Source organism: Neolamprologus brichardi, chromosome 11 (genome assembly GCF_056152115.1).
Source record: "Neolamprologus brichardi isolate AB-2024 chromosome 11, ASM5615211v1, whole genome shotgun sequence".
In the NCBI taxonomy this organism is placed as follows: Eukaryota; Metazoa; Chordata; class Actinopteri; order Cichliformes; family Cichlidae; genus Neolamprologus; species Neolamprologus brichardi.
This window is the reverse complement of record NC_142114.1, coordinates 13,890,867-13,905,598: the sequence shown is the minus strand read 5'-3', so window position 1 is coordinate 13,905,598 and position 14,732 is coordinate 13,890,867. Positions and strand designations below refer to the sequence as shown.

Below are 14,732 nucleotides of genomic sequence, written 5' to 3'. Positions count from 1 at the left end.
ATACTCACAATGAAATATAAAAACAAATTAAGCATGATCACACTTCTCTGTCATGTTGTCTACCTGCAGAGTTGTTTTGACATCTTTGTTGTAGTTTTTAGTGCGCCACTTCTTTGGAAGTCTCTTTTCTTTTTTGGGGCTGTCAAAAGTAGACGCCTAAGAAAGCAGATGTGAAATTATTGACAGTCAGGCCAGAGAGGATTTTTTTGTCTTTAAAGGAAGGCTTTTTATGGAAAGTGGTTTCACAACTACCAGAGCAAGATGCAAGATGAAATATCTTCTATATTTAATAAGAGGTGAGTTAAGGTCAACAGAAAATAACTTAATAATGTTTTGTATCATCAGAAAGGTTACCCTGCATGTAAAGTAACCAGAAATACTGCAGTGCTGACCTGCAGTGCTTGGATGGATGGAGCAGAATAAGTCCGGTGAATTACTTCCATACTCTGAAGCAGGTGGTTAAGCTCTAGGAGATAGGCCTCACATACTGATAAGTCTGTCCGGATGAGAACAAATACTAATAGTTATAAAAGGAGGTACAAAGTGAAAAAGAAAACAAGACAGTTAAAAAGGCTAAAGTGAGAAAAAGGGCAGTGCCCGAAAATGGGCATGTGTTAGTTGGGCCTATTGAGTGAACTCAATAACCAGTCTCTGCAGAAACAGCAGAGAGGGCTGACAGATCCTAATCTGTCATCAACAAGTTTGGTGATTTCAGTTTGACAAAGTTAGAGGGTGCCACATGTGCTTACTGAACCATATGCACTATGTTAAATATGCTTTATTCAAATACAGTCCTCAGTTTGGCGATTCACCTCCCAAGGTATCTATTTCTGCTTTTTGCATCTTTTTCAAGCATGAACAGCAGCCTGTAGAGCGAGCCTAAAAGCTTCTCATATTACCAGAATCAGAAAAACACCTTCAAACTGCATCTGCCTCAGAAAGAGAAGGTTAGTCAAAGACAAGAGATAATCAATCTGGACTGTCCATGACCTGACAAATGTCCAAGAAAAAGGACAGTAATTTAACAACTGACAGACAGTTTCATGGGTGAGGTGAGGCTGAGCTCAGTGAGGCTTTTTCCTTATTTAGTCTATGACAAATTAAAGATCTCGAGTCGATTTTAAGTACTAAAATTGTGTTCAGTACCTTTGAACTTTAAATATGGGCTCCAAAGAAATGCTGATGCAAGTGAATGACGGGGTTTAGGCTGATAAGCCCAGATAAACCTATAAGAGACATAGCAAAATCTTTATGAGGGGCCAAATCTACTATCTGGTATATTCCTAACAATGTTCTGGCCAGCTCAGCAACACCCAAATCCCTGAAAGATTAAAGTTATATTATCATTGGAGATAGTTGTATCATTGTCAAAGTCAAGTGACACTTTCATGAATGAAAATACAGACAGTTTACAACAAAGTGCAAACCAAGTCAGTCACCTGATCTCAGCCCAACACGGTTCATAAACACAGAGAGACTTGCAAACAAGCACCAGCTGGAGGTGGCTGAGGTAAAGGCCTGTCAGAGCATCTCAAGGGAGGAAACTACTTGCATGCTTTGCAGTCAAGTATTAAAAATAAATATTACATTTAAAATTATGTTAACGTGTCCTATTATTTTATGCGATTATGTTTAATCTCATATCTGTTAATAAAATACTTTTGTCAGACCCTTTGAATTAAAGCTGAAAGTCGACCCTTCAATCATCATCAATCATTGCTGCCATCTATTAAAACAATGCCACGTGGATTTCTTTCTCTCCAAAGGACTGGCTTTGCCATGGTTTCATATACAGAGGTCTCATAAACAGATGTTTAAATTGTGACAGTATTTGAACATACAAATTATGAAATGACAGACAACTAAATAAGCACCAGTCCAACTTAAACCATGCTGTGTTTGTAAATGTGCGCGTGAGTTGTCGTGTCCATTTTCCAAAGTTTCTGGATTACAAAGTGCTGACAGCACATCGTCAGAATCTTAATGAATGAAAACTGAGACAAACAGTGCATTAGTAATCACCAGCTTGTTTCTTTATAATCACCACTCTGCCAGCCTCATCTAACTTGCCAATGAGACAGCAGACGTACACAATTATAGAAGCATTTCCCAAATAACATAAACATATTGGAAATGGTTAGATTGCTTCCTCCATGACCTGGACCCTGACAAGAAGTAGAAAATGGGTATAAATGAAAAAGCTGGGCCCTCTAACAATCTAATGTCTTTGACTGGTATCGGTAGCATCGTTGTAAGCAGGAAACTTTGCATGAACTCTCTTACTTATCTGCATTATATTCACCGATCAGCCACAACAATAAAACCAAGCGAAGTGAATAACATCGATCATTGTAGCACAATATAGCGCTCTGCTGGGAAACCTTGGGTTGTGGCGTTCGTGCAGATATTAGTTTAACATGTACCACCCACATAAAATTTGATGCACTTATTCAAGCATGATACACTCTACCACAAGGAAGAGTGCATTTCCACAGATTAAGGACTGCAAGAAAGAGCCAAAGGCACAATACGAGGAAGGTACGATTAAATTTTAAATGGCTTTATCTGAGTTGATTATTTTCCTCAGCAAAACCGTAATCACATTGGAGATCATCATCCAGGTGGAAAATTGAAGATTTTTAAACAACTAGTACCAGAATGCACCTCATGACTTTAATAAAAGTGCAAATTATCCCACACAGAGATATAAACCCCAAATTAAAGAATGTGTCTTAGAGCTACGAGCTCTCCCCATTTTAGCCAGGCAAGTTCTTTGTTGTGGAAATTTTGCTCAGAAATTCAGAAAGGCCTCAATAAGTGTAAAAAAAAATCAAATCGTGAGAGGCTGCTCTTGTCTCTCACCTTTGAAGCATTTGTCCATTTCGTCAGATGACTGGAGCCAGGCAGCCACCTTTGCTTGGCTGTTAGAGTTTAAAGGGAAAGCTGCGGCATGATGCACTGTGGACTGCCTTCGTATGGACAGGCACTGCAGTAACAAAGAGACCCAAAGGTCAGTTCAAAAACACTTTGGCTGTGTCATTAATTTCTTTCAGGAAAGTGAATTCACTTCATTAAATACAGCACATGGAATAATGATGCTCATGATGAAAAACACACGAGAATCATCTTTTTTTTTTCATTTTCATTTTAAACAGACCCGACCATTTTCAGCAACAGCATGCTGTGTGGCGCAGTTATACCTTTCTAATAGGGGGTCCCTCGGCGATGCCAGGGGAGTTCGGGGAGGCATAATGGGGATAGAACAAGGACTTCTCGTTAGGGTACATGGCAATCTCATTTTGCCGATAAAGACGATGGTGACGCAGCTTCGATACCCATTCATCAAATAGCTCCTGAGACTTAATCTGTAGAGCAGATACCGCAATCAGAAAATCAGCACAAGGGCAAGTAAGATGGAAGAGGTGTGTCAGTGGAAAAACACACACGGAGTGAGCAGTTATTCCCTCTGGCACACATATATATCACATGAGGTAATTCTGAAGTCATTTTAACGATGGCATCTGTACCAGGAATTAAAAAGCAAAAACTTGGGAAAAAATGTTTAACCTCTTCAAGCCTTAAGCCTATTTAAGCCTGTCGGGATTCCCTTGTCTTTATTAGCCTTGTGGTTTACCTTCAGGTGATAGATGTTTTCCTCGGCATCAAGATCGATGCACTTGGCCTTCTTCTTAATGGCCATGACAGAGAGACCCACATCAATGCAACCATGCAGCTTCCCTTTCTCAATCTGTTGGATGAGACAGCTCTCAATGTTATGAATGCAACAGATGAAACTCAGTACAAACAATGCATAAAATAATAATCCCTTTTTAGGCTGTGACGCGGCCCATGCATAATTATGTGTGATCTGTAGGTAAAATACACAGTCTGATTGCTATCAACAATGAGGAGATTGAGAGAGAATTAGGGCCTATTGTATCTCTGGGCGCAGGCGGTCAGCAGCCTGACAAGAACATTAAAAAAGACATCAAGTGTCCTTTTTAATCTTCTGTAAATGATGAGCTCACACAGCATTCAGCCAGCAGCCTTTTGTACTCACATCAGCACTGCACTTGCCATACTTAAGGATACCCTTGTCCAGGAAAAAGTATCTCTGGAGGGAGAGAGAAGGACAATCAGCCAATGAGATACAACTGGACATGATATGCAACATCCCTGACAGCAAATCTAAAGTCAGTGTTATGAGGCTGAGGTCATGGTGGTCAGTCTGCTAAAATGTATGTTGTTGCAGTGGGATGTATGCAATTCCAGGCTATTGTCTTGCATCTGTCTTCCTTTATTACACTTCCTCTCACTCACTTGCAATATGTCTCATCCACTCAATTTGTAAATGCAATTCTTGGTGCTTTTACTGTACATCAACAGAATCAGACTTTTGAAAGCACAGAGACCTAAAAAGCTCTGCGACTGCAAGTCAATACTAAATGTATACAACCCTAGTAACCAACAAGCCATCAGCTAATGCATCTGAGAGGACCACCAAGATATCTAGGCATTATCCCAGGAAAAGCTTTCAGACAGAGTGTAAACAGGCACTGACCCTGGTCACATGTGACTCCTCTGCGAGTCAAATTATCTACTACATAAGCTCATTCAATTAGTTTAAAACACAAATGACTCGTGTCAGCAGATTTGCAGAGGCAAGTGCCTAAAAAGTGCCGTGTGAAACGAGGACAATGAAATGACGTTAAGCTGTCACTACTCTGAAAGATGAGTACCATGGGTCACACGAAGACCACACAGGTGCTCCATGTTACCTTGTGCCAGCCCTTCATTGGCCACTTTCTTCTTTTCATCATGTAGCCCTCCTGTTTCTGAGGCTCCTGGACACTGCTGAAGCTTCCTCGCAGGCCTTCCACGATTTCCCAGCTGTCCTGTTGGAATACAATGGTTTATGAGAACTCTGAGACGACAGACAAATGAAAGTTTCAGAGGAGGATTTATAAATGGAACTGAGCGAATCAACCACTCAGCAAGTGCCATAATCACACTCAAAACATATTATAATCTGTGGCTGCTGGGGTGATTTAAATTTGATGCCTCCCTTTTATCAGTGTCAGTCAATCGGCAGGAGGCTCTATAAGTGGAAGATTAGCATTTTGTTTTTATAGATGTAGCCCTATGTAATAAGGTGTTCAGGGTGAAGTTATACAGACTTCTTTCCCCTCATGGGCGGGCATAGCAGATGGTTGCCCCTCCCTTAGCCTCGTTCTGCTGGAGGTTTCTACCTGTTAAAAGGGAGTTTTTCATTCCTACTGTCAACAAAGTGCTTACTCATAGGGAGTCGTGTGATTGCTGGGGTTTTTCTCAGTTTTCTTTGTATTATCAAAAATAAAAAGCTTGTTGAGGCAACTGTTGCTGTGATTTGGCGCTATATAAATAAAAGTGAATTGAATTGAATTTACAAAATTAGCTTACATGTTTAATCTTACTCTTCACTATAATAATAATTTCCTGAATGAGATCAGAACGGTCAAGCCCAAATCCCCTGCAATACAGAGATTAAGATGATATTTCATCACGGACTAATCCAGATAGCTTTGTTATGTGTTTCAGGAGTGAGAGTTCCAGGAACGCAGGATGAATAGTATAACAGAGGCTTTTGTAATACCGTTGTGGGCACAGAATAATTCATCATTTGTGAACTATTTCGCTTTTAGTTTCTATTAGTGCTGAAACAATAAAATGATTAATCAACAGAAAGGGGTCTATCATTCAAATGAGCCACTGTTATAGATTATTCTCATATGACTACTTAGCAGTAAGCCTATAAATAATAGTGGAATGGGCATGTAGCCAGCAAAAATAACCCCGAGGAACAGTAGTGGGCTGTGAAGTAGTTATGACGCAGTGACCTCAGTTGGTAATGAGACCCAAAAACAGTTTTCAGCATATAGTCATTAGAAAATGATGCAGGTGTAAAAGAATAATTACATTTCATTAATTTTGTGCTGCTAAATTGACATAATAAGAAAAGCTGAAAACATTATGACGGGCAGTTTACACATCTACTGTCAATGTGCAACAAATTATTAGAAATAATTAACAAATTAACTCATAATATATGAGTTAATTTGCATATGAACTCATAATGCTAATGATGGCATATTACACCTCAGGCTTATCTTTAAATTATCCAACTTAAGTATAAATCATGTCCGTGTTACACCGTGGGAGGGACTTTGGACACTTGGGAGAGGTTAATCCTTGCTTGCTGTGTCAGTGTGTCCCAGACTGTATAAAAACACACTGTATCAGTCAGAGAGGCTGAATGCTGGTGGGTGAGGCAATCTAAAATAAACCCTCATATCTGAAGGGGATTGAACAAGGGCGTGGCCAGCGGGCTACAGTTCGACTCTTCCTCGGTGTTCGTCACGGCTCCAGGGCAGCACAGTCACACAGTGCGTCATTGTCACACACTGCCTGGACACTGTTCCTCAAGGTCAAGAGACACTTTGAGTAACAAGGCTCTGATGGGAGCGCCGAGAAGACAGCGTCGTTTCAGCGTCGTTTCAGCGTCGTTTCAGCGTCACACAATTATTAAGTGTGAATGTGTTCAGACATCCTGTCCATTCTACCACATTTTGACATGTGTTATCATTTACAAAAACACTTTACAAATTAAATATTGAGGGTTTGGAACAAATGGGAAAAAATGGTTACCAAGCTCTCTCTGAATGTAACTGAACCCACATAGCAGTGTCACGACAGTCAGAATATTTCCTTATTCAAAGTTTTTCTTGCTAACGAGAATGGGTTTTTTTTGCCACTTTTTGCTTCCCCAGAGTGGTGAGCCTTAAGTGTCTGTTTGACCTGTGGACGGTACTAGAGTAAGACTTTATTACTTTCATTTCCAAAAGGAAAAGGCTGTTTCTGGTAATGAAAAATTAATGAGTCGGCAGCCTGCAGATAAACGCTTGAGGCAAATGCAAAACAGTTTGTTCATGGTGCCAACATCTTCTTTATGTGGTGTGTCTGAGAATTACTTTGGAGGATATAGTTGCAGTTTAGTAATTTAGAGCTTTCCAATATCTTCCACATTTGTAGAAATACCCTGGTTTTATAGTGAGGAAGGGGTAGGAAAATCCTAATGAAAAAACGCCTCCTTTTAGGCAGCTTTTAGTTTTTGCTTCATGACATCTATAATGCAAAACGTGGCTAGATCTTATACTAGTATTATAATTCCTAGAAAGCAGAGAAAAATATCTGAGGACTGGCAGTTACAACTTTTTCAATTAAATCTTCATTATGGGAAAAGAAAATCCAGCCTTCCTCCCTTCCACATACATGACACCAGCGAAAACGTCTGTAAGTATAACGCGAGTGTTACCTGTCGGCTGTCATGTTTGGATGAAGAGCTGCTGTTGCTGCGCGACAGGGAGGAGATCTTCTGTGACATGGCTGAGCCGCGCTCCTCCGAGCTCATCTTGCTGCAGGTTTGCCGGGTCCAGGCTACAGCTGGTGTACAAAGAACATTACTCTAAGAGAAGAAGGAGTGGAGAAGAGGCCGGGGAGAGGGGGTGGAGATGGTTTGAATACTTTACGAGCCTTTTAGATCCCACTGAAAAATACATTAGGCTATTTAGAGTGATCAGTTTTTCCATCTTCAAAAGCTACTCAAAGTTTCGCAACATCAGCAAACAAAGATGACTGACAGGACTGGAGGATCTAACTTGGACTACAGATGAAGAGACCACAGATTTAAATTATTCATATCGCACTATTTCAGCATTTAACAGCCACACAAATCCAAATCCTCTGCTTGAAGAACACTTACAGTGTAGAGCAACATATTAAGATTTACTTATCAAAAGCACAGAGCTACTGTCTAACCATGAAACTGGCAAATCTCATGTTGTATATGTTGTTTAAGCTGTTTTAGCATCTCTATCCCTGCTCTGCATCTACAAGCTGATTTGCAACCCACCTCCACCCAGCTCCTCTGACCCATCCCATGTCTGAATTGATCAGTTATTTACAAGTACTCTGTGGTATATGGTGGGTGGGAGGGGTGTGTGGGGTGTATTGGTGGTAGAATGACAAGGAGGTCCCAGAACAGAGGACTACCACCAAGTATATAGACTCACCAACCACTTTATTAGGTATCTGTTAACGTGTTCATTAACAAACACACAGGCAAGTAACTATTAGCCAGCCATCACATTGGACCAACTCAGTGCATTTAGGCATGCAGATTGTTTAAACTGAGATTCAGAATGAGGAAGAAAGGTGATTTAAGTGACTTTGAGCATGACATGGTTGTCAACACTGGGATTTTACTCCAAAACCATCTCTCGGATTTACAGAGAATAGAGTAAAAAAGAAAAAATATCCAGTGAGCAGCAGTTCTTTGGGTGAAAATACCTTGATGATGCCAGAGAATAGATAGATTGCTTCATGCTGATAGGAAGTAACTCAAATAACCGCTTGTTACAACCAAGATATGCAGACGAGCATCTCTGAGTGCACAACACATCGAACCAAGCAGATGTGCTACAGCAGCAGAAGACCACACGAGGTGCCACTCCTGTCAGCTTAGGACAGGGAACTGAGACTAGATCTTGAATGGGCTCACCAAAATTAGACAGTGGATGATTAGACAAATGTTACCTGGTCTTTTGAGTATGATGTGACATTTGGATGGTATAGGATTAGAATTTGTCATAAACAACACAAGTGAGACACAAATCCATCCTACCTTGTATCAGTTCAGGCTGATGTTATAGTGGCTATTTTATCAACACACTTTGGGCCCCTTTGTATCAACTGTGTATTTTTACTGCATTTTATCACCACAGACCACATCTTTTGATGCCTCCTTCCAGAAATCTTACAAAAATCAAATGATCTCAAACTGATTTCTTGAACAAGACAATGAGTTCACTGTACTCAAATAGCCTCTACAGTCTCCAAATGTCAGTCCAATAGAGAACCTTTTTGGATGTGGTGGAAAAAAGAATTGACAACCTGGATTTGCAGTTGACAAATCTGGAGCAAATACAATATACTAACATGTCATTGCCTTGTTGAATCTTTTACTAGACCTTGTATTAGCAAAGTGGACCTAATAAAGTGTCCAGTGAGTGTATTAATCTCCTTTTCAATAGTGCTCCTGATTGAAATGACAATTAAAGTTACTATTGTAATTGAAGTTAAGCTAAAATTCAAATCAAGCTAAATTTATACCTGAATTTACCTGTTGATACTCAGTATCATGTCTTTTTAAGGTGGAATTTCAACCTGTGCTTCATTATCTGACTAAATGACACTGAATGGGGGATGATATAACGTCACGCTGATGGGGAAATGAAAAGACAAGAGTCACATGTGAAGACGCAGTCAGATGTGAGAACAGCGAAATTTAATACCATCACTTCAACTGAGTGTAAAAATTGTTGGGCCTTTTTAGGAAATAGCAACCTTCAGTCAACTGCCACACACAACGCGCAGTCTAATAAACATTATGTGCCTGGTGTACCACATCAACACATAAAGCCACATTTTGCTAATGCAATGTGAGTGGCACTTTGTCATAGTGTGGAAGGCTGATTAACAACCCATGCACACTCAGTGTTTGTGCAAACTCTACATAAAGCAGCAGGTCATTAGCTTCTCTGAAGATGCACAGCAGTACTGATTTTTAGGACCATTTGGCTTGAGTTCATTTCTGTATTAAGTGATCATCTGAGAGATTCCGTCTGAAATGCAAGACGTTTTAGTGTTACAGCTGATTATGTCTTACACAGTACTTTTTCCAGTAAGTGGCATCTGCATGTTTTCTCCAAACATCCTAAAATCCCACGGTATTTGGGATTAGGATATTATAAAACCAAATCCTGACATTGTCTTAAATGCCGTGTTGTTGATTTGTTTACTGTAAATTTAACCACACATTAATTATGGAACTGCTTTGGGTCCAAACTATATGTAATGCAAAATAAACATGTTGCAAAAATATAAAAAGCACACTGATTGGTTCCTCATGCAGTTGTAGTTAGACTGCAAGAGAAAAAACATCTATAAATAATTACAAATTTCAGTTAAAAACCAACGACCTCTTGGATTTAATAAGACATCCCGCATCTCCGTGCTAAGTATGAGGCAGCAACAAGGTTAATTGCATTACCTGCTCTGCATTTGCAAGCTTTGTGCAGCGTGATGGCTACAGCCGTGTGTGTTGGACAGACAAAGGAGTGGTCATCTGAAACCTGCAGGCCTGCACCACCCCTCTGTCTCCAGACCACAGGCTGTGGTTTACACTGACAAAGCAAAATGCAGCCACAACAATGGATCAAAGTGGCTAGAAAGACAAATACATGTATCTAACAGCAGGACAGTATGTAGCTTGTGAAATTTTGTATCTAAATTATTGCTGTATGGTGTTACTGAAATCTCCACAGAAATAAATAAATCTATAGACAGACATAATTTATAACAAATTAAATGTTATCTTTTTAATCTGTGTGTTTATCTAGCCAGTTTATCCTTATCTTCACTGACTATTCATCCACTTTCCACAGATCACAGCAGCTATGCACAGGTCTGTAACACTGTCTGCCTTCATGGAAGCCTTTCATCTTATACAACACCACTTCTCAGCCTTTCATCTGCATGACAGCAGTGTTAGATACTAGAGCTCCAATAGTTACCCTTTTTCAGTGAAGGACACTTGCTAAATTATAACATTAGGACATACACTGCACTGTGACTGTGGTAAAAATGTATTAGCTTGGAAGAAAACAGTGTTAGAGTAAGGCCAAAATTGAAGAACAATCAGAAACAGTATCAATTTTAAGGAAGATTGGAAACCAATTAAAAAAGAAAGGGCTGTGGGTTACTGTGATTTTGTGCTCAGTGCAAGTTAGACTCAGCTGGCTTTTTGTCAGCTGTTTACATCAGTTTGCTTCTCCTTTACTCTCCATGCTCACATATGCTGTTTTTTAACAGCCAAGTTCACAGTAAAGTTGTTCTCATTTCCATATTTTTCAGTCAGCTTCTCTTGCCAGAGCAGCTGACCGTCACTGAGACAGTCACACTAAGGAGGCCCAAGATGCTGGTCTGCGCTGTCAGAGTCGTAATCCTGTTCACTGTGTGACAAAATCACAGCACACAGACCTTGGAGACAATGGCTGTGCTGTCATTTTAGCTTTACTTACATGTAAAATTACCCCTCAGAGAGAAAGTTGCTTTCTGTTCCTCAAAGCCCTCATACTGTGAGGAGTGTGGGTAGCAACCGCTTAACTAAAATTAAGCTGTTAGCAGTGAAGTTGCGACATATACAGAGCTCTGAGGTAGTTTGAGCTAAAACTTAAAATATAGCTTCTGGGGATGTGTGACACTTCCATTAATTCAAAAATATAACTGTTAAAATATGCCTTCTTTAATTAAAACTCATAATTGTTCTCTAGTAGACACTTGATTAATAAAAAAACCAGAAATCACTAAAAAAACAAAAGAACCAGGACCTGGCTACTGAGAGGATGGCAGAGTGTGGTGGCCACTCCAAAGCATATTCCAGCTGTCATATAATAGGTCATCTATCTGCTGCAGGGCTTATTCTCACATTCACACCTACAGCTAATTTAGAATCGCCAATTAAACTCACCCTATTCATGTTTTAGGACTGTGGGAGGACACCAGAGTTCCCAGAGAGAACCCTAGCTGACACAGGGAGAAGATACAAACTGCACACAGGAAGCACCCAGATTGGATCTGAACCTTTACTATGAAAAGCCTCTACTATGGCAGGACAATGGTTAGGACCACTGCCTCACAGCTAGAAGTTTCTAGTTTTGAATCCAGATTGGGGCCTTTCTTGTGGAATTTGCATGTTTTTCTCGTGTCTGTGTGAGCTCTCTCTGGGTGCTCTGGCTTCTTTACAGTCCAAAGACATTCATGTTATTTTAATTGTGATTCTAAATTGGCAGAAAGAATGAACAACTGTCTGTCTCTCTGAGTCAGCCCTGCAAGAGAACTGGATCTCGCTCTATGACAGCCGGGATGAGCTCCATCTCAACCGCAATTGTGAAATGAATACGTAGTGAAAATGGATGTATGGAGTAAAAAATATTATAGAAAGCTTGATTTAAAATATTGTAGAAAACTTTTAAGGTAGTCAAAAAAACATTTTGTCAAGCAGCCAGGTAGTTTTTGTTTTTGGGAGACAAGATGCTAACCTTTTGCAATCAAAATGAAAATTACCTTTAAGAAGAATTATTACCATTGATGGAGCTGATTTAAATAAAATATCAGTATGAAGAAAATCAGCATCCATAACATCTTACATGTATATCCTGTACATCACAGCAACATCCCATTATTGACAAGCTGAAAAGAATAAAAATAAATATTTCCATATATTTCCATTAGATTAATTTTAATAGGATTTCTTTTTAGTTTTTTTTATATATTACACAGTATATTCTCCAATATTACAAGTGAAATTTTCACCAATATTAATGTCTCACTAATCATTTCATTTTTCTATTTGAAAACATTACAGATAGTGTGACTAATAATAATAAAATAAGTTGGATAAAGCTAAAAAAAACATAGAGCTATATCTGAGGATGCAGGGTTATTATAGGTCTACAAGACAGTAAAGGTAAAGTGAGCCTACCAGAAGTTCATTGATTTATAGAATGATATAAGCAGTTGTGTACAGCCTCACTGCGACTCTTTAGTGGGTCTGCATGATAATGTTTTAAAAAATCCTCAAACACAAAAGGCTAAATGAAGAGGTGACTATTTCCATTTCAGAATGGGTGGGTGATTCCCACAGTTGTTCTGTAATGACAAATTAGCATAACACTTCAGTGAGACAGATGTCTTATGACCTTTACTGGCTGTCCTGGTTTTCTTATTCACAGACTAGTCTTGTCTAGGAATGGGTATCGTTTAGGTTTTATCCGATACAGGTGCCAAACCGGTACTTTTGAAACGGTGCCGGTGCTTAAACGGTGCTCGAACCGGTGCTTAAAGAATGGAGAACACAAACTTTGTCCAAAAACCTCTCATGTTCAGCTGTTTTTTTGTAAAAAGATAACAATGTTAGCCTTTTCTGCAGCTAGAGGGCAATTCTTCGGTCATTTTAGCCTTTTTGGCCAGGGTGAAGGGAGTATCTGCCATCAAACAAGAAGACAGCCGTATGTGTTAATAACACCTACTCAACAAATTACACACGAACAACATTAAGCTACTCACGCAGAGAAGAACGGATGCTGCTGCCATCATCATCCGTCATCATTTCTGCTACACTGGCAGGGCTAGGGGCCAGGTCTCTCCTCTTCGGGTTCTTGGGGGATGTTGTTGCTGAGTTTGCATCTTTTGCTGTGAAGTACAGCCATGCTTTTGACCGCTTCGCCTTGGGCATTTTTAATCTGTAGCTCTGCTCTAAAAGAACGTACGTACCTGGGCCCGCCTACTACGCTTGCAAAGGTAAAATGATTGGCTAGAATCCAAAATGTATGACATCTCAGGAAAAAAAAAAGCACCAAAACAAAGCACCGAAATGTGCGCTGCTTTTCAGTCTGGTTACTACCGTTTATGTTAGAACCGGTGCCGGATACCGGTACCCATCCCTAGTCTTGTCTTACTGTGATATGGGGGTGTTTTTGCCCATTACAGGATAGTGACATAGAGTGCAGGGCAGAAAGGAAAGAAAAATAGATAGGGGGATGGCATAGTTTAGCCTGCAGCCAGCAATTTCTTTTCATCATTTATGAATCTGAGTAACTGCTTAGGCTATGAAATGTTTTATCGTCTACTTGATTTTTGTAACGCAACGAACACACACAATGAGCTAAAATTAATTAATAAAGGCTTGGAAAAGTTTGGACTCGTATCAGCTGCATAACACACAAAGATGCTCAAAGGCAGGCACATTCATATCACAATTAATCGTGTGATTAATAACACAAAATAATCATAAATGTCAGCAAGTGCTTGATAAAGCACACCTCCCAAGCTGTTGAGACATAAGCCTTTCAAAGCCCTTGTGCACTGTTATGAAGTCCATTCTCTCTCTTTTTTTTTAAAATTTAAGGCGTACCAGAGAATTGCCAACAAATCCTTGGTCAGCAGTAGGTTTCAAATTAAGTTATACATGGTTTAATGTCCCTCTAAGCTGCACTAACCACATTGACAGAAGCTGAAAGCCCTTTATTGTAACTCATCTGCAGTTCAAGTTGCAGATGTTCCTCTGTCCTTTCACTAAATCCAGTCTGCCAATGAGGATGACATGCATAGCAGGCTTTTAGGCATCATTAGGATGTGACTCACCAGAATAAAAGACTCATGGGTAAACCCCCACAGAGCAGCTTTGTTAGGAAATAGAGTCGTGCTTGCAAAAATGATAGCACTTAAGCTTATATTAGCTGCTGATCCATCACAGTAATTCAGATGTAACAGGGTGTGGAAAGACTCCCTCATCTCAGAAGTGAACTTAAGAGTGAGATTCATTTCAGAAGAGGCGAGACGCTGCTGGAGTACAGTAAATACCAGCAGGAAGAGCGTGCTTAAAATTGCTGAAGTGGGAATCACAACCCCAGATTATTAACGTAAATATCTAACAAGCCAATCATACGGCAGCATCTCACTGCATTTAGGCTTGCAGACATGATCAAGATGACCCTCTGAGTTTCAAAGTGAGCATCAGAATGAGGAAGAAAATGGCAATTTAATTGCCTTTGAATGTGACATCATTGTGGCTG

The 14,732-nt window shown here is 39.8% G+C and overlaps 1 protein-coding gene across 2 annotated transcripts in view; it reads right to left on the bottom strand.

Annotated features, from left to right (window-relative positions):
• osbpl3b (oxysterol binding protein-like 3b) overlaps positions 1–14,732 on the bottom strand; it is a 36,274-nt gene that overhangs the window by 11,391 nt on the left and 10,151 nt on the right. For both annotated transcript variants that reach the window (XM_006801393.2, XM_006801394.2), the window contains exons 2-9: positions 7,352–7,501; positions 4,779–4,895; positions 4,061–4,114; positions 3,635–3,748; positions 3,201–3,365; positions 2,863–2,986; positions 393–496; positions 64–156 (exon numbers count right to left, since the gene is read on the bottom strand). In XM_006801393.2, coding sequence (XP_006801456.1) covers positions 64–156; positions 393–496; positions 2,863–2,986; positions 3,201–3,365; positions 3,635–3,748; positions 4,061–4,114; positions 4,779–4,895; positions 7,352–7,447 — 867 coding nt within the window. In that variant the 5' untranslated portion in view covers positions 7,448–7,501. The remainder of the gene's footprint in view (positions 1–63; positions 157–392; positions 497–2,862; positions 2,987–3,200; positions 3,366–3,634; positions 3,749–4,060; positions 4,115–4,778; positions 4,896–7,351; positions 7,502–14,732) is intronic.